The 21,065-nt window shown below is 44.7% G+C and overlaps 1 protein-coding gene across 2 annotated transcripts in view; it reads left to right on the top strand.

Moving 5' to 3' along the window:
• LOC134965077 (tetra-peptide repeat homeobox protein 1-like) overlaps positions 1–15,139 on the top strand; it is a 38,039-nt gene extending 22,900 nt beyond the window's left edge. For both annotated transcript variants that reach the window (XM_063941640.1, XM_063941641.1), the window contains exons 2-4: positions 11,742–11,838; positions 13,039–13,823; positions 14,956–15,139. In XM_063941640.1, coding sequence (XP_063797710.1) covers positions 11,742–11,838; positions 13,039–13,797 — 856 coding nt within the window. In that variant the 3' untranslated portion in view covers positions 13,798–13,823; positions 14,956–15,139. The remainder of the gene's footprint in view (positions 1–11,741; positions 11,839–13,038; positions 13,824–14,955) is intronic.
• The last annotated feature ends 5,926 nt before the right edge of the window (positions 15,140–21,065 follow it).

The raw sequence follows: 21,065 nt of genomic DNA, 5'->3' as shown, positions 1-21,065 counted from the left end.
TCTGCTGCTAATATAGACTGGATGATAATGATATAAAAAATATATATATATCACTACTGCAGCCGGACAGGTATATATTATATAATGACGGACCTGCTGGACACTGTCAGCACTGCAGACTCCTAAAGTAAGCTACTAGTATCAAGAAGATAGAAAAACAAAAAACACCACAGGTAGGTGGTATACAATTATGGATGGACGAGCGACTGCCGACACAGAGGTAGCTACAGCCGTGGACTACCGTACAGCGTCTGCTGCTAATATAGACTGGATGATAATGATATAAAAAATATATATATATCACTACTGCAGCCGGACAGGTATATATTATATAATGACGGACCTGCTGGACACTGTCAGCACTGCAGACTCCTAAAGTAAGCTACTAGTATCAGGAAGATAGAAAAAAAAAAACACAACAGGTAGGTGGTATACAATTATGGATGGACGAGCGACTGCCGACACAGAGGTAGCTACAGCCGTGGACTACCGTACTGCGTCTGCTGCTAATATAGACTGGATGATAATGATATAAAAAAAATATATATATCACTACTGCAGCCGGACAGGTATATATTATATAATGACGGACCTGCTGGACACTGTCAGCACTGCAGACTCCTAAAGTTAACTACTAGTATGAAGAAGATAGAAAAAAAAAAAAACCACCACAGGTAGGTATACAATTATGGACGAGCGACTGCCGACACAGAGGTAGCTACAGCCGTGGACTACCGTACTGCGTCTGCTGCTAGTATAGACTGGATGATAATGATATAAAAAATATATATATATCACTACTGCAGGACAGGTATATATTATATAATGACGGACCTGCTGGACACTGTCAGCAGAATGCGTTTATAGAATAAAAACACCACACGACGAGTGTTTAACTTTTTCAGGCAGACAATCACAATATACTGGTGGTCACTGGTCACTGGTCAGTCACACTGGCAGTGGCACTCTGGCAGCAAAAGTGTGCACTGTTAAATATATGTACTCCTGCTATAACTGCTCCCCAGTCTCCCCCACAATTAAGCTGTGTGAGCAGTGAGCACTCAGCACAGTCAGATATACATAGATGATGCAGCACACTGAGGCTGAGCACAGATATGGTATACTGTGTCACTGTGTATCGTTTTTTTTCAGGCAGAGAACGGATTATATTAAATAATAATAAAACTGCACTGGTGGTCACTGGTCAGTCACTAGTAAACTCTGCACTCTCTGAGTACTCCTAAGCTCCAGTAAATCAAGTGTCTCACTCTCACTATCTATTTCTATTCTAAACGGAGAGGACGCCAGCCACGTCCTCTCCCTATCAATCTCAATGCACGTGTGAAAATGGCGGCGACGCGCGGCTCCTTATATAGAATCCGAGTCTCGCGATAGAATACGAGCCTCGCGAGAATCCGACAGCGGGATGATGACGTTCGGGCGCGCTCGGGTTAGCCGAGCAAGGCGGGAAGATCCGAGTCTGCCTCGGACCCGTGTAAAAAGCGTGAAGTTCGGGGGGGTTCGGTTTCCGAGAAACCGAACCCGCTCATCACTATTAAACACACGGAGAGATCAGTGCTTAAATTCTAAGCAATCTGACTAGATTGCTTAGAAGTTAAGCATGGATCTCTCCGTGTGTACCCCCTACAGCGATAGCGATGCTTTGCCCCGTGCGTCGCTTTCGCCCGTGCTAGATTGGCCTGCATATAGACACAATCTAGCACATCGCTCATTTCACCCGCTGGGTGCTGAGCGCACCCCCCTCGCTCAGCACACATTGCGCTGTGCTGAGCAGGGGGAGAGATGTGTGTTGAGCGGTCACTGATAGATTGCTCAGCACACATCTCTGGGGAAATCTCCCCATCAGTACTGGCCGTTATCCCCATGTTTCTCCATCCCCAGCCATCCACTGATCTCAACTGTGTCTCTTAGCCTCGCCTACCATGTCTCTCAGCTTCATTCACCACCCAGTGTCTCTCATCCTCCCACTCAGCCTCCCCCTGTCACTCTGTCTCCCACTGTGTCTCTGTTTTCCCCTGTGTCTCCCAGCTTCACCATTCCCCATGTCTCTCAGCCTTACCATCTCCCTGTGTCTCTCAGCCTTTCCCTGTATCTATCAGTTTCTCTCTGTGTCTCTCGTCTCTCATCCTCCACATGTGTCTCTCAGCTTCACAATCCCTCTGTGCCTCTCAGCATCCTCCTATGCCTCTCAGCCTCCCCCTGTGCCTCTCAGCCTACCCCTGTGCATCTCAGCCTTCCACTGTATCTCTAAGCCTCCCCCTGTTTCTTTCATCTTCCCCCTGTGTCTCTCAGCCTCTACCTCCCCCTGTGGCACAGCTTCCACGTGTCTCTCAGCCTTCCACTGTGTCACTGTGTGTCACTGTGTGAGACACAGTGAATTAGACTCCCTGTGTCTCACAGCCTTCCACTCCTTTCTGTATTTTTCAACCGCATCATATTTTGCCTCCCCATCCCCTAATGTCACTTCATCTCCAGGCTCCCAAAACCCACCTGACCTACAGTATGTCTGACCAGCCCATCCCAGACTACCTCTATCTCTTGCTGAGTGCTGAGGGTGCTTCTGTTCTCTGTCTTTGTGGGTGGCTTGGCTCCTTTGCTGTGCAATGCCATGACATCATGTGTACTGCGTCAGCATAAAACTTTATTATATCACCTACAGGCCAGGATCCTTCTCTGTCTATGGTTTGCTGGATACAGTACGGCACAGGCAAGCGGGACACAGGAACTGGTGTCAGAGATTCCAGAGGGTAAAGGCCTCTCGGAGTCTTGGGATCCTGTACAAGTGTCACCTTTTACCCCCCCCCCTTGTCACCGGGCCTGGCCTGGAGTGAGCGCCCCACTTATACAGAGCAGCTCCCATCCAGCCATCTCCTCCTATGCACAGCTGCAGTAGTTAGTGCAGGTACAGAGACACATAAGACTCCATCTAAAAAAAACTGTCAGGGAAGGTTTCTGGCGCCCTGTGCAATCCCACAGCTCTCCTGGCCCTAGAAACAGCTTTGACATGAGGAAAGAGGGCCCTGCTGTAAGAGTTTAAATTCTAAAGGGGAGGATAAAACAGAGAGAGGTGATGGCAAAGTCCATAGGTTCTCAAACTCGGTCCTCAGGAAATCAAACAGGTCATGTTTTCCAGGTTTCTTCATAGAATCACAAGTGAAATAATTAGTTACACATGTAGATCTTTTAAAATATGTCAGTGAGTAATAATAATAATAATAATAATAATAATTTTATTTATATAGCGCTCTTTCTCCAACAGGACTCAAGGCGCTTTACAGACATCAAAAACAATGCACATGATACAGAGGATTTGAGTAATACAACAATAGACAAGCAACACAGACATAAAAGAAAAATCTTAAGTCCACAGAAAGCATAACGCAGGATTGGTGAAGGCATTTTGGGTAATAACTTCCAAGGGTTGTGTATTCCACCCTTATAGGTACCAAGTGCAGCAGCCATCTTGGGCGCTAAGCGTAGGATTACCCAGGTGGAATAGTCTACCCCTAGAAGAGATGGCACAAAATGGGGGTGATTTCAGAGTCCTACAGCTTAGAGTAGGGTTCCAACAAAACCACAAGGTCCATGTATTTTTTCATCCCATCCACAAGTGTACCATATGGGGCAGCCATGTTGGGCGCACTTTGAAGGTTACACTGTGGGAGGTGAGCCATGCAAGGGCCAAGTTCATATATGGGAAAACTGATGCTTAAGTAATAGTATGATGTACCCTGCATGTAGGGCACAATGGAAAGGTGTGCAATCAGTGGAGGTAAACATTACAGGAAAACACATGGTGGGTTGGAAGCGAGCAATGGAGAGAAAAATAAAAAAATAAAAACACACACAATAGCAGGTAACTAGTGGCAGAAGTAGGATTGGGATAACATTTTGATCAGATCTTAGTTCGGTTGGGTATGAGAATGAGGGGGGCATACTCAGACGCAATGGGGATGTCCCTGCTGATCCCGGTCCTGGTGCTCTTCCCCCACAGTTCCCTGTTCATCTTGATGGTTAGGCCCAGGGACAGACTTGATGTTCTCAGACAGAGAGGTTGTAAGCATGGTCTTGGTGTTCTCATGTTTGAGGCGAGGAGAGGCCACATAAAGTTCCAGAGTTTTTAGGTTGTAATGCAGGCCTTTTGTTAATTTGTAAGTTTGTTTGCCTTCTGTTTTCCTTCGGTTTAACACAGGTATAACACTGCTATTGATATTAGCTGCCACTTAATAACTAGCCACTTTATACACTAGTCACTGCAACGTCCTTATAGGCCTGACGTCCTATACTATACTGGTTAAGTAAGTCTACAAACACATGCTCTTTGTGATTACACCCCCTCCCCCACACAGCAACCCTCAACCAAAAGGGGATAATCAACTACCAACTGTGAGATCACTAAGCCCCAGTCAATCACAAGGTTTTTGCTGACTACAGATATTAATCCACTTAACAATTTACCAAATATATCTTTTTAGCAATAAACACACAGTGATCAGCTCTCTGCTGTAGTTACCAAATATATCTTTTTAGCAATAAACACACAGTGATCAGCTCTCTGCTGTAGTTACCAAATATATCTTTTTAGCAATAAACACACAGTGATCAGCTCTCTGCTGTAGTTACCAAATATATCTTTTTAGCAATAAACACACAGTGATCAGCTCTCTGCTGTAGTTACACTAGTCACTGCAACGTCCTTATAGGCCTGACGTCCTATACTATCTGTGCATCTGCTAGTTGACCTGGAAAACGTAAAGTGTTTGGGTTCCTGAAAACAAACTTTGAGAACCACTGGCATTGACAGTGAGGAAGGAACAAGGTTCAGTGTGTTAGGATGGCAGTGATGAAGAATTGGGGGTTCAGACCCTGTTTGAAATGTTTGAAGAAAAGTGGAGAGTCTGATAGGGAGAGGGAGTGAATTCCAGTGGTGGGGAGCAGCATCAGCGAAATCTTGGAAGCAGGAGTGGAAGGTAGTAATCAGTTGGCAGTAGAGGAGGCATGCATTTGTGGAGTGAAGTGGGCGGGCGAAGTGTGAAGGGAAATTACGTCAGCATGTAAATGGGAGAGAATTGACTGAAGACTTTATAAGTGAGTGTGAGATGCTTGAATTGGGGTCTTGAAGGGACGAGAGCCAGTGTAGGGCTTGTAGGAGAGGGGAGGCAGACGTAGTATTCTACATTTGGAGAAGGAAGATGAGGTGGTCATCAGCATTAAGGACAGATTGAAGAGAGCTGGGAGTCTAGGAGGCCAGTTAGGAGGAGTAATCCAATCTGGAGATGACCAGTGAATGTATGAGGATCTTATTTACCTCCACCGTGAGAAAGTGTCTGATCCTAGAAATATTTCTGATATGGAAATGGTAGGACTGTGAGAGGTACTGAATGTGTGGTTTGAAGGAGAGGGAGGAGTCAAAGATAAATCCAAGACATTTAGGGGCAAGAGGAGATGGTTGTGCTGTTAATAGATAATGAAACAGTAGGATGTGAGGTTAATGCGGGAGGGTGGGGAGTTGATCATTTCAGTCTTAGACATGTTAAGTTTAAGAAGCTACTAGGACATCCAGGTAGAAACTGCAGAGATACAGTTGGAGATACAAGTAAGAAGACAGGGGGAGATGTCAGAGAAGATCCCAAAACAGAAGCTTGGGGTACACCCTCCATTAATGGAAGTAAGGGAAAAGTGGAATCATGAGAAGAGATGGAGATAGAGGGGTCAGAATGGTAGGCGGGCAGCTCTATGTTACTCAAGTCATCTTCTATCTTCTAGCAGGGTTTTCTAACCCAAACATTAGTAATGTAACTAGCTCTTAAGTAAACTGAAATGCTGAACCTTAGGCTTCCAACATATTTAGTGCAAATATGATAGATGAGTATGCTAGCCATGGCTTCAAATACAGCTGAACACATTTTGGAATGCAGGTAATTTTTGTGTATGGTGGCTACAGACAGCCAAACTTGGGCCCAATGCAAATTAACTGCCCACTCTGGACCTAGAACATTCTCATTTGTGGATTCTCCCACCAATGCCATGCAAGTTATCAGTCCTCGCATTCAATCCATAAATGTATCCACATTGGAACTCATCTACCATGTTGCTTCCTACATGGCCTCTTTTCATATGGGCTCAGTGGGCAGTTGCCCAAGGGCCCCAGAAGTATAAGGGCCATAGGCTGATAGCTGAGGGTCCCCTTTTTCTAGGGATACCAGATTTTTTTTAAATCGTCCCTGGGGAACCGGAGATAAAGCAGTGGCCCCATCTGAGTCTGTTAATTGCTCTACCCAGCCAGATATCTTTGGTGAGAGTTTTGCTGAGGGCATACTCCAAAAGCTGGGACTCTCCCCTTTTGGTGGACACTGACTGCTTCTCTCTACTATGCCCAGAGATATCAGTCTTCCAGCAGCTGGCCATGCGCTAGCTCCACACACCTGGTATGCAGTTTTATATTTATGTCGGTTGAGTGCTTTGGCTCCTGAACCCTGATCCCCAAGTCCCAAGTACCTCCTGTTTTTTCCCATTGAAAGCTAAGAAATCTATTTCCAGGAACCGGAAATATTTGCAGTCAAGCAAGCTGCCCTCCCACCAGAATAATGATGAATTTCAAGCCCACTCCACTATCCACGCCTGTCCTGCATATTAAACACCCCTAACACCCTGGAAGCCATGTACCGGGAACCCTTCATTCAACCCAATGCCCTCTTCTAAAGTTTAGTGTTCTCCTTCGTGCACCATCTCCCACCATCTGCGCAGCAAAGGAGTAATTACTGTAGCAGTAATTACTGCTCCAGGTTCTACATGCTGAGCAGAAGATAGAACACCCCCTACCACCCGCTGGACATTAAAGGTGCCGCTGATAGCACTCCTCACCCTTACCGCTGTAGGATGAGTAGTGCATTGCTTTGCCCAGCGGCCTACACTGCTGTTAAGACAGCCCTGGCTTCCTAGTCTCCCAAATTATCCACCAATAAAGGTAACACATCTGGTGTGAACTCTATCACAAAACAACATTTAGCATTACTTGTAATCACACAGACCTTAGTTTAAACACCTTTTTCTATATAATTTAAAAACAAACTAATCAGCTTTGGTTCAAAACCAACATACTGATATATACCAGTTATACCTTTGGTCCTGTTAGATTACAAAACCTTAATAACTACTCACTGAGTGAGAATACAGTAGTCTGTTAACTATTTTTCTATCCAGGTACATGTAATATTTTCTAGACCAGTAGTTTTAAATTACTATAATAAACACCTTTGCAGAATCAAATATACTATATCCACTGACATCCCACTATCCAATTTTCTGTTCATTTACTCATCAAATGTGAGTAGATTTATTTGCCAAGAGTACTGTTCCATAAATCCATGCTGGCTGTTGCTGATAATAATTTTTTCTAGAAGATATTGTTGAATTTGGCCTTTTAACAATCCCTGGAATATGTTACCCACTATAGATGTTAAACAGCTGTCAGAGAATGAACACAGCCGTGCCGGATCACAGCGTCAGTTTAATAGTTTCCAGTGTATCTATTGAACACTATAATGGATGCAGTCAAGAAAGAGGGATTTTCAATATACTATAAGCACCAAACAGAGAACTCATAAAATATTTGAATACTAAAAAGAAATTTTAATTTTAAAAATAATTTGAACCTCATATAGCTGATAATTTTAAACTGACAACATTCAGTAACCTTTGACTAAATATGGCTGAAATTTATGCATAATACACCCACATACAGATTCTCATGTTCCGCTTATGGTGACAAGCCACTGATTAGCTGTGAGTGGCTGTCTCTATGCCAATCAGCGCTTCCCTATAGACGTCAATGGGCCCATAGACTTCAATGTGCACATTGAAGTGGGTGAGATAGTGCTGATTGGCTGAGAGACAGTCACTCACAGCCAATCAACAGCCTGATAGCGGCCACTGATTGGCTGGTGGCCATATAAGTGACAGAACATGTGGGTTCCGCCACTTGTGGGAGTAACGCTGGGAAGCATTTACATATAGCATGGCTATGTCTGGAGGGTTCAGGTAATTTTTTTATTTTTTAACCACTGGGATGATACTGGAGAAGAGGCCTAACTTGCACCAAGGAAAAGGTGAGTATGTACGTATATATTTTTTTAGCCATGCAGTGAGATTCTGCTGGACAAGAGGACCAACTGGCGCCAGGGACAAGGTGAGTGTTTGTGAGTGTATGTATTGAAGTTGTACTTTCTAAAGTGTGTGTGTATATGGCAGTTATTTTAATATTTCTTTTACAGGGGGACTATAGATACCAGTGAGCCCATAAAACACTGCATGCTGGAACTTGTGGTTCTCCAAATACCATCATGTAGGGGATGCTTGCTGGGACCTGTAGTCCTCCTTTAAAAGACAATGGCCCTCATTCCGAGTTGTTCGCAGCAGATCATCGCATCGCAAACGGCAAAAAATCTCAAACTGCGCATGCGCAAAAGCGGAAATACGCATGCGCAAAGCTAGCGATACGACACTTGTGCAGAATTCCTATACGAAAATCTACTCGTAATACACAAACGAAAACAGGGAGTGACGGAGGCGTGGCAGAGGCACGGCTTCGCAATACTACGAAATGGGCGTGAAAGTGGGCGGCTAGTGTGGGAGTATGCATCCAGCAGTAGGCGTGTTTTTGGCAAAAATGCGTATCCTATGGTAAAAGTACATAACAAATGTTCGCTATCTTGACGCAGCCGAAGAGTAAGTCTGCAGCTACTCAGCACTTGCGAAGTACTGTTACAAGTGTGTGTCTGCTCTAATTAGCAAGTAATTACCAACTGAATTCACCTGTTGAGCAATTACTCGCCAAACACTGCTCTTACAAAATAATACAAACAGCAATTATATGGCCACTTAATATTTGTATTGTTACCACAAATAAATCTGACACACTCACAAATAATGCACTGTATTTTTTGGACAAATAAAAATTAACTGATGTTAAATGCATGTTTTAATTATTTGTTTAATAATCTCAAATGTGACTAAACAAACTTATAAACTACATCAGCTAAATCTTCTCGACATAGACATATTCCTTTGTACTTACCAAATAACATGAGCACCATAATGCAGCCTACATTTAATGTGACTTAATATGTTTGTGTTAGTTTTTTGGGGGGAATATGTGTCCATATCTAATACTATGGCATGTTGCTCCTAGTAACCCAAGTTCCTTTTTTTTTTATATGGCCAATTAAGTGTTGTGCAAGGCATACAGATTTTAAATTACACTATGCAATGTTTGTCTTAATATTCTGATTGTTCCCTTGTTCCACAAATGTCAATATGCCATGTTCAAGTTTACAGGGCACAGTTTTCCTGAGTGCATAACCTTTAATAATACACACAAACAATTGTAAAGTAATTTTTTTTTACTTCAAAAAAAGAACAAAATCACCAACACAACATGGCTACAAATGAGCATCACATACAGAGATGGACATAGTAGCAAGCAGATGGCAGTGGCAAAATGCACATAGCAGAACCCAGTACTATGGTAACCCCATCTTCTGACAAAATATGATGTTTTAAATTAAGTAAGTGAACCCCCAGCCAGACTAAACTTTTAGGGGAACTGAGGTAGATTCCGGAACCAACACACAAACACAAACATACACAGCACGCTAGGAAGAGGAAGATGGCTCAGGTGTAGGCCCAAATAACTCACAGGCTACAATTTAAAGAAAACCTTTCACTTTGAGGGAGTTCTACATTCTAGCCACACAAGCCAAAATAAAAAAATACATCGAGGCAACATGGGTGCTGCCCATCTGGAGAGACATCACTTTCTCTTTTTTTCCCCCGCCTGATGTAGTTCTTCTTGGCTTGGTCTGCGGAGCGACCTTCGAGGGCCCTGCCCAGTGGGATGTTCTTCCTGGGCAGGGGGAGGGGAGGGAGCCAATGTGGCTGGCTCTCTGCCACTGTGGGCAAGGGAGACAGCGATGTCCTGGAGCCCTTGCCGAATGGAATTGGCAAGTTCTTGGAAGGAGGAGGCGAGTTGATCTTGGCCCTGCCTGATCTCTGCCAGACCTTGGCAGAGTTGAGCTACACCTTGCTCCACACTGGTTCTGTGCTCAGTGAGCCGGACAGGTATCTGGCTTACCTCCCGGAGCATCCTGTCCTGAAAAGCATTCAGGCTCTCACCATACCTGGCTATTTCAGTCAGGATTTCCGGGATAGCAGAGGGTTGGGTGGGGGTGGGGGGGGGGCAGTTGGAATCTGGATGGGTGGGATTTGTGGTTCCACAGTGCCAGAGACACTAGGTCCCTCCACCTCAGCCTCCGCCACATAACCCTCCTGTGACTCTACCTGCTCACCCACCTGTGCTGTGTTATGTTCAAAGCAAATAGAAGAATGAGTGTAAAAAGAGTAGACACAAACAATATGAGACTTTTGGATCCCCAAAATGTTTACATTACAAATATGTGTGTAAACTTACCTGGCAAGTCATGTGCATGGAGTATTTCAGGCAGGTCCGTGTCCATTTGAGACACCCCAACCCCTTCCTCGTAGCTCACACAGTCCATCGCCATCTCCTCAAGATCTGTGTATTCCACAGTGGCAGCAGGACCTCCCCCTGTTGCCCTCGAGGCATTCCACTCCGCAGACCTCTTGCCCTTCAGGCGGGATTTGAAGTCGGCCCAACTACATATGTGGTGAAAAATAGGGGCAAGGTAGTGTTAAATTATGAAAACCTGCTTTAATATCTAGGACACATGTTATGCATTTGGTTGCTATAGGCAACATCACATCTAAGTAACTTTTTAAGAATACTTGCCACAGAAAATGGACTGGCAATATACACTTACCGTCTTCGAACTTCCTGCGAGGTGCGGACTATTGAGCCGACTTCATTAACAGAATCAGTGATGTCCCTCCAAATTCTGTCTTTGGTTGCAGCACCCATGTTTTTGGGTCCTGGATGTATTTTTTGCATGGCCTGTGTGACCAAAACCCGTAACCCTCTTAGTGAAGGCGGGCTGTCTTTTCTTTTTTTTGGAAGTAGCCTGTGAGCTATCGTCCTGACCTTCCTCACCATCTTCTTCTTCACTAGCTGCTTGTGTAGTTTGTGTTTGAGCTGCTAGTCCGGAATCACCCTCAGTTCCCCACTAGCTATGTCTGGCAGGGGATTCACTCCTAACTCCTGGGTATCAGAAGATGGAGTTTGGCTAGTACTGGGTCCTGCTATTTCTAACTCAGCATTGCCAAAGTCAAGCATCTGCCTCTGCAGTGCTATGCGTCTATGTGCTAAAACTGCCATCTGCTGCTGCACCTCGTCCATCTCTGCTGCCATCTGCTCACGAGTAGCCATGTTGCTGGTGGCATGTGTGTATGCACGAGTGTTTAGCTATTTATAGCTGCGTGTTGTTTCTTGTGCGGAAATCCGCGCAGGTGTATATTATGCAAATTGGGCCAGTAATTGTTGCACTGGCTATATAAACGCCCTGCATGCAGCCTGTGTGTGTGTGGGTGTATGCTGGAAATTACTGAAGCAAGGTGGACATTTCTGAGTGAGTTTTGCGAGTATTTGCTATTGCTTCAGTACAGTTTTTTTTATGTAATGTTCTCCTTTTTATGTATGTTGTGTAAGAGTGTTGTATACAATGTTTTTTTTTAAATTAAAAATGACTTTTGTAGTTTTGAATGTAAACAACAATATTTTTTTTAACTTTTTTGTAATTTTCTGTTAGGCTTGTGCATCTGTTTACCATAAAAATTCCACATCATCTGATCCTAAAAAACCACAAATGTGTGACTTTGTGTAGCTGTTTGTTCCTGCAAAATGTGGTGAGTAAACAGATTGTTACACTTAGTTGTCTTATTTCTAAGGACAAAAATAGGACAATAAAATTTGTGTGTTGTTTTTAAAAAACAAATATATATATATATATATGTGTGTGTGTGAAGACTAATATGTTTATGATGTGAAGCCATATCTCAATGATGCGTGTGTGTGTGTGTGTGTGTGTGTGTGTGTGTGTGTGTGTGTGTGTGTCCGTCCGCGGGTGCGAATCTCCGATGTGTGTGTGTGTGTGTGTGTGTGTGTACGTGTCCGCGGGTGCGAATCTCCGCCCATGAGAACTGTACAAACTGTCCTGCACATTAATGTACACATATCAATAAAGTTTATTACAGATGACACCATGCAATTACAACCAATCACATGCCACCACAAACAATAAATATAAGCCCATATATGGAAAACGCCATTGCCATCATGCGTGCAGCAGCGTTTACCCGCCGCAAGCTGCGCGTTCTGGTGGCAGTAATGGACCGCCGCGTAGGCCGCGCAGGGCCCTTTATTCCAAATAGGGTAAAGCGCGAGGCATACGCGGAGGTCCGCCGCTTATTGAGAACCCGCGCCCGCAGCAGGAGGACCATCATTCAATTGGAGAGGCGCTGGAGCAACCTCCGCAGGCGTACGCCGGACCTGTTGGCGGAGCTCCGCCAACAAATCCGTGACATACGTAGGCGCAGTAAGTAAAATATTACAGTAAATAACACTGAGAATTTTAGCATAAACTTTGCCTACTTTCACTAAGTGAGAGTGTGAAAATTTGCACAATTACAATAAACTATTGTAGAATAAACATGACACAGTGTGTGTGGGTAGGGCAAGCAGTACTAACTGTGTAGCAAGGTGCTTCTGCAAAAGTGAATGTTGTTGTGCAGAGTTGTTACACAGCCTGTCAACTTAACCCAATAACTTGCTCAGTGGATTTAATTTTATAATGTGGGAGGTTTTTTGAACTGGTGATGTTGCCTATATCAAACAATCAGATTCTATATATTATCTGATAGAAGCAGCTTAATAAATGTTACGTATAATCTGATTGGTTGCTATGGGCAACATCACCAGTTTTAACATTAAAAAAACGTATTAATGTTACCCCTGTCTCTTTAACATGGGACAGAACAGAGTTATAGGAATATGCTGATGTTATAAATGTATATGCTACAACCTAAATATTACATATGTCATTCTAGGGCGAGCACAACGGCAAGCTGCTGCTGCTGCTGGGAGCCCACACCAGTCCCCTTCTCAGGCCCCCTCCCCTTCTGTCTCCCCATCCCCCTCTTCTTCCCAGGCCCATTCTTAGGCTTCCTCCCCCTCTTCAGCCCACTCCCCCTCTCCGGCCCCCTCCCCCTCTCCAGCCCATACCCCCTCTCCAGCCCACCCCCCACCCCCTCTCCGGCCCACACCCCCTCTCCAGCCCACTCCCCCTCTCCAGCCACCTTCACCTCTCCGGCCCACTCCTTCTCTCCAGCCACCTCCCCCTCTCCGGCCCACACCCCCTCTCCGGCCACCTCACCCTCTCCGGCCCACTCCTCTCCAGCCACCTCCCCCTCTCCGGCCCACACCCCCTCTCCGGCCACCTCACCCTCTCCGGCCACCTCACCCTCTCTGGCCCAATCCTACTCTCTTTCCCAATCCCCCACTCCCGACCAATCACCCTCTCCGGCCAAATACACCTCTCTTTCACAATTCCCCTCTCTGCCCCCCTCCCCCTCTGTGTCCCAAAAATCCTCTCCACCACCCTCACCCTATCATTCTCAAACCCCCTCTGTAAGGTCCTCCCCCTTCCATCCTCTTACAGAAATAGACCCTCCTTCCCCCATCCTGCCTCCTTCCCCCATCCAGCCCACATCCCCCATCCAGCCAACAACACCCATCCAGTCTACATCCCCCAGCCATCCACCTTCGCCGCCATCCGAATGGGCAGCAGAGGCCCCGGAGCCACTTGAGGGAGGTGGGCAAGTGGCAGAGGAGAGTAAGTTCACACACATTCATTTTTATTTAAAAAAAAAAAAATACGACACATTCAAATAAATGCAGTGTTGGGCAATCTTTTGTCAAGGTTAAATGCTTGTCTTCTTCATCATGGTATGGATGATGCATTTACATTTGTGGAGGAACATTATATGTACAGTGTCTACATCTGCAAAGTTGAGGATGCCCACTCTGGGTCGCCAATCACTATGTCGACAGGTTTGGCTGCACAACAGGGTTTGTATGTGATACATTATATGCAAAACATTTAGACCTGAGTGGTACTTTTTGTGTGGTTTTACTTTTACAATTGTGCCTGGGTATTGCAATATTTTCACATTAAAGTCGCAGGAGTCACTTTGTTAGGCAGGCTAAGGACACAGTGATTTGTGTTGTGAAAGTTACACTCCTACTATTTAGGATTTATACATTTAGAAAGCTGTTAGACCTTGTGTTGTAAGGCAGGCTTTCATGGAGTGTGGGCATGCTACGATATGTGGTCCTTCTGAATATGTGGATATGCAGTGTGTTGATGCAGGGCCAAAAAGAAAAAAGAAAAGACTGCTTCACTCCAGATGTGAATGAATCCCTGCATGAGGCTACATTTACTAAGATGGTATTACTATTTAAGTTGGGATTTTGGCCATAGCAAACAAGCAGATCATATTTTTCAATTATTTTGCACCTTTTACAAGATAATATGTTGATTTTGATTGGTTGCTATGGGTAACGTTCCATCTACAATATAACTCCCATATTACTGTAATGTACCCCACGGTGTCGTACACTTTGTTTAAGTAAAAAATAAAAAACCTTGCTGAGCAGGCTTGTGTGTTGTTCTGCTAAAGTTTTCTCAGTAAAACATCCATGATGTAGTTACTTGGCCATTAAAGCAGGCCTGTCCAATCTGCGGCCCTCCAGCTGTTGAAAAACTACACATCCCAGCATGGCCAGACACAGCTTTTGCATTCTCGGACAGCAAAACTGGGTCAAGGCATGCTGGGATATGTATTTTACAAACAGCTGGAGGGCCACAGTTTGGACATGCCTGCATTAAAGTGTGCTGTGTGCCTTGTTTGTATAATAGGTAATGTGAGGAAGTTAGTAATGTTTATTTTGCATCTTAATTTCAGATGTAGTGGTTGGAGATACCACAAGTTTGGGAGGAATTCTGGCCAGCATGCGCCAGCAACTTCAAAATTTAATGGCAACAGTGGATTTGCTGCAAAAAATTGTTTAAAAAACAACAACTATTATTTCTAAAAATTTGTTTATAAAAAAAATAATGTACAAATAAACATTTTTGTTTCAAGTTAATCGGGTGTTGTGTTTATTTATGCAATAAAGGAACTGCAGATTGCCTAGCAGAAATTGGTTAGCGTAAACATTTCTGACATGTAACTTAAGAATGTGAATTTAAAATTAAAACCGAAAATAAACATTAAAAATAGTTAGGAGCTTATTGATTTCAAAATCATGTTAACACATTTATTCACACACTACACCACTACAAAAAAAAACAAAAAAACAAGCCACATTTACCACATCTATATTTAAAATTACTAATTTATAATGTTAATGGCCAATTATGCCTACAAAGTGTTCTTCAGGTATTATTTGGAGACTTAATTGGTCATGACCATTAACAATCATTACACTAATTGGATTCGTAATTGAGGAAGGCTTGTGGAGCCTTATTTAAATTAAAAGTGAAAAAAAACCATTGCTGTGCGTTTTTTACCAAAAGCGTGTGCAATTTTAAGAGGGTTGTGTAAATCTACGAGAAGTTAGGTTTTATACGATGAGGTTTGTGGTATTGCGATGGGTTCGTATTAGTGCGATGTCATTTGGCTTACGCCTACTTTGTGTATTACTGCGTACGAAATTGCAAAAATACGTTGGGGGCGGATTTTCGCTTTTGTGCAACGTATTCGCAGTTTTGCGAATATGTTGTGCGAACGTAAAAAATAGCGAACAACTCGGAATGACCACCAATATTATTTAACAACTAACTTTCATTAACCTCACACCAACCGTCATGGAGTGTGAGGGATAGCCCCGGGCTTCAGCCTAGGCATGGGGTAGACTGGAGAGAGGGGGACCGATTTATTGGGGGGTCCCTACTTCCCCGGGAATCCCCAGCCTGGGCTGATTAGTTAGGAGGGTTAATGTTTTGGCCAGTGTGACCAGTGAACTGTGTCCCGTGGTTGTGGCATTACACCCCTGCTAGTGGTGCCCGGTGCTGGTTCTAAAAATACATGGGACCCCTACGCAATTTTGTCCCATGTATTTTTTTAACCAGGGCTGGCTCAAAGAGCCTCGGGCTAGTTATGCTTGCGGAGACGTTGGAACACATTCCTGTCGCTCCAGTGTGTACACAGCTTAAAGAATGAATATCTTTATTTTTAGGGTAATGAGAAATAAATAAATCCATCCAAACGCTACAGTATATCAGATTAGTAAGATACACTTAAATGTAAACAATGGTATGTCTTTTCTTTCACTAATAAACTAAAAGTTCTCCACTACATAATAGAAACAGAATCAGTATAAAGTGTTTTCTGAAGATTACTAAACTAAATGTTGTCTTTGCTTATTAATAGCCAGCCTCACGGGGGGTACTCACAGAGCGATATTCTAAGCAATCTGACTAGATTGCTTAGAATATAAGCCTGATTGCTCCGTGTGTACCCCTTACAGCGATAGCGATGTGCAGCCCCGCGCATCGCTATCGCTGCTGCTAGATTGGCCTGCCGTGCAGGCCAATCTAGCGGGTCGCTCACTTCACCCGCTGGGTGAAGTGAGCGCCCCCCGCACGCTCAGCACATATCGCGCTGTGCTGAGTGGCGGGAGAGATGTGTGGGAGGTATACTAAAGGCCCAGTCTATATGGGCCTTTAGTATACCTAACCCCTAGTATTCTTACATTCTGCATTGTTTTCACATTTTATGTCTTGTCATGTTTGTACTGTATCTGTCTGTGCTCAAAGGCATTTGTGGCACCCTATAAATGAAGAATAACTAAAGGATAAAAAAAAAATATTACTACTACTACTACTACTACTACTACTACTACTACTACTAATAATAATAATAATAATAATAGTAGTAGTAGTAGTAGTAATAATAATAATAATAATAAACAATTGAAAACTAGAGCTAGTGTACAGAAATAGGACAGTGCGAATAAAAGATTATAATATCAATTGTTATGAACAAGTTGATGATGATGACTGGTATATGTAGTATTTGGCCACATTGACATTGGGAGTGCATGCTGCATACAGATTGTAAACAACCTTTTATATGTTTGAAGCATCTTTATAAATTGCATATTAAATGAACATTGAACTATTATCTCAATAGATCCGAGCTTGCTGCAAAACGAAATTCCTAGATCTCTATGTTTATGCGATTTTAGAATAGGCAAATCTGCCAATGTATCTGTGCTTGTGACAAATTTGCAGTTGGAGGCTCCTACTGAACTGGTGAACCAGGGAATATCAGTTATGAAGGGCATAGCATTTCACCTGTGTGCTTATATGGCCATCTTTAAAAACTGCCTGTGCACACATCCCTGAAGAAATCTCTAAAAGGGACAAAATGCTTTTAGTGATACCACTTACACACCACTGGATGTAACGCTAGCCACAGCCTAAAGCCCCCTGCTTGGTTATCTTGACGCATTGAAGCACCGGCAACTGGGGGAATCTGAATCTCAGTTGTTAAGGGGGGTACACACGGGGAGATGTGTGCTGAGCGATCACAGAACGCTCAACACACATCTCCCCTTCCCCCCGCTCAGCACACAGCGTGATGTGTAAGGGATGCTCTATTCACCCAGCGGTGAACTGAGCGATCTGGTGAACTGAGTGATCTGACTAGATTGTGCATGCATGCAGGCCAATCTAGAGTTAGCTATCGCTATGGTGAATACACAGAGAGATGTGTGCTTCTTTTCTAAGTAATCTAGTCCGATTGCTTAGAATTTATGCACACATTGCTACGTGTGTACCCCCCTTAAGGGTAGAGGAGATAGGAGGGTGGAGAGAGCTGTAAGTGACACAGGGTGGGATCCCTGTGCTACTTACAGCTCTCTCCACACCTGGGTGGGAGCCCTGTGTAACTTGTTATTTGATGAAGGTCTAGATAGAGAGACACACACACACACACCTCCTGAGTCCTGTCCCAGTGTGTAAGTAGTACAGAGGCTGTTGCTATTTTTGCATGTGACAAGATAAATTATAGATTTTATTTTTCTATGTGTATTTTAAGGTTGTTTAAGTTGTCTTTATTCCACTACAATAACATTTTATAAACTCTTTCAATTAGGCGGAGCTATAAACAGTACCCAGGCATTATTAAACTATTAATTTAAATCTAGTATACACCATTGGGCTAAATTTAATATACACAATCCATACATCCCAACAGGACCCATTGCAGGTGGGACAAAATGCTCTCTACCTGGACTTTCTTCTTAATTTATGATTGTAATCACCTGTGTTGAACCACCTTTCTTATCAATTAAATAGTTTAACACAGGTGACTAAATCGTATATTAAGAGGGAAGTCCAGATAGAGAGCATTGTGTCCCTCCTTGAATGGGTCATGTTGGGAGGTATGCACAATCTTATACACAGCCGCCCCCTCCTTCCACCGGGGCCCCCCTGTCTAAAGTACCCGGGCACCCCCAAGGCATAATCCGTCCCTGCAACAGGGGTGTGCTGGGGGCACAGCTGTCCCGGGCCCGGCCTTTCTGTTACAGAGGGGGGGGCCTGGGATGCTCAGGCAGCCCTCTGCCAGCCTGCTGCTGTTCCGCTGTCATCCCTGCTGTCCTCAGCCCTCAAGCAGCTCTGTATTGAAAACATCCCTTCAAGATTCAAGATACTAGAGGAGCCCTCTGGTATATTTAATGACTGTCTCCTCTGAGGTGGTAGCCCAGCGGCATTTCTAGAGAGGAGGGGACCCGTGTGCAGACTCCATGTGTGGGCCCCCTCCTCTCCTGTAGCCGTCACCGCCGCTGTCAGCGCTGAGATTCTGGCACAGTGCCAGAGTCTACAGTACATGCGCATGACTCTGAAAAATGGCTGCCGCGCCATCTTTCCGGAGTCCTGCGCATGCGCTGTAGACTCTGGCACTGTGCCAGAGTCTCTAGTGCTCAGTGCGCTAGCAGCGGCGGTGACGGCTACAGGAGAGGAGGGGGCACACACACAGTCACCGATGGATGCCAGAAAGGTAAGTATAGAAAAAATGGGTGCAGTGTGTGCGGTGTGGGCCCCCTCTGGACTCAGATGCCCGTGTGCACCCATTATAGATACGCCAGTGCAGTGGCCATTTTTGAGGGACATTTTCAATACATAGCTGCCGGAGGATGTAGAACAGCGGCAGAACGACGGTGACGGAGGCGGGCGGGAAGGCAGCGGCATGAGCATCTCAGACCCTCCCGACAGCGGCAGCAATGTGGGGGGGGGGGGGGGGGGGGAGGAAGGAAGGAACTGACAACAAACAGTTACTTGTGTGGCCATAATATGGTGACAAGGCTATTAATGTAGGTGCATAATATGGTGTCAGGGGCATTACTGTATGGGGCATAATATGGTGATGAGCATTACTGTGGGGACTTAATATTGTGCAAGGGGCATAATATGGTGATGAGCATTACTGTGGGGACTTAATATTGTGCAAGGGGCATAATATAGTGATGAGCATTACTGTGGGGACTTAATATTGTGCAAGGGGCATAATATGGTGATGCTCTGTGTGTGTATAGAAATTTTATTTTTTATTTTGTTTAAATATATGTTTATTTTTATTAACCTTTTTTTTCCAGGATGGGGGGGAGAGGGGTGGAGGGGAGTGGAGAGGGGCCTGACTATTTTGCCAGTCCCAGTACCCACAACTTCTGATGGCAGCCGTGAAGCAGCAGCTTGCATTACAGCACTGGAGCACCGATCGCTGCTGGTGAGTATAGTTCAGCGCTCAGGGGTGTCTCGACGCAGAGGCGGGGGTTGCCATAATGGGGAGGGGTTTGCGGGTGATGGCAGTGACACAGCGCAGCACAAACTCTGAGAATATTCTCATGAAAAATACCCCGATAGTGCTGCGGAGTGTCATCGCAGAGACAGAGCTTTCTCGCAGTCTCTGTCCCTGCATGCGATTATTGATACATCCGTGCGATGTAATCAATAATTACATTGCAAATTAGGTTGATTTTGTCACCTCACATCTGCATTCTCACATGCGGATGGTGATAAATCGTCCCCCTAGTCTGTTCAGCTATTCTGATGCTTTGATCTATGGACAGGACACAGGGGGTGATTCAGACCTGATCGTAGATGTACTAAATTTAGCACATTTACGATCAGCTTCCCTGACATGCGGGGGGACACCCAGCACAGGGCTAGCCCCGTCGTACAAGGACAAAAGCATCACGCAGCGGCAATGCTTTTGTACTGTAGGAGTGGCTACCAGCCAGCGCAGCTCCTGCGCGCTGGCAGGGAGCTACTTGTTGCTGCCTGGGTCGCAGGGCCTGCCCCCTCCAACGGTCTGGGCACGCCTGTGTTGCCTGGACTGCGCCCCCTACATGATGGTCAACCGCCGCCGGGCGGCCCCCTCCCGCCCAGCAACCGCCTCTGCCTGTCAATCAGGCAGAGGCGATCGCAGGACTAAGACAGCTGTCGGCTGTCTGCCATGCGCAGGCGCACTGCAGCGCATGCGCAATTCGGACCTGATCGCTGCTGTGCGAACACACACAGCAGCAATCAGGTCTGAATTAGCCCCACAGTGCCCAGGTCCAGATTTATTATTTTAATCTCTAACTAGCCTAAGGTGTCTTTTTCTTGCTTCCATAAGCAAAGTTATACTTTTTATCAATCGGTTGTTGCTGTTGTGGTTGTGTTTTCTACAGTATTTGAGCTTAGTTTCGAAGCTGTTGTTTTTTTATCACACAGTATTCATGTTTTATGTGAGAGGTTGATTATGAGAGAACAATTAATCAAATAAAGAGAGGTAAAAAGTATCAGCCCAAACAAGGTATAGTGCCCATTACAGCTGGCAGCTACAGCCCAGAAGCTAATAAGGAATATATAGAAAGCATTAGGCTGGGCTTGTTGGAACTCACTGCATTTGCTGTCAGCTCAGAGATCCCTGACAATGACATTACTCAACATGGTATTTTCACTGAACATTGGTATTCTGCTAAGGAGCCAGCCAAACATTTCCTGGCACTTTACCTGGACCCT

The sequence above is a fragment of the Pseudophryne corroboree genome, chromosome 10 (assembly GCF_028390025.1).
Source record: "Pseudophryne corroboree isolate aPseCor3 chromosome 10, aPseCor3.hap2, whole genome shotgun sequence".
Lineage (NCBI taxonomy): Eukaryota > Metazoa > Chordata > Amphibia > Anura > Myobatrachidae > Pseudophryne > Pseudophryne corroboree.
Note: the sequence above shows the minus strand (reverse complement) of the source record. Positions and strands in the feature narration are given on the sequence as shown.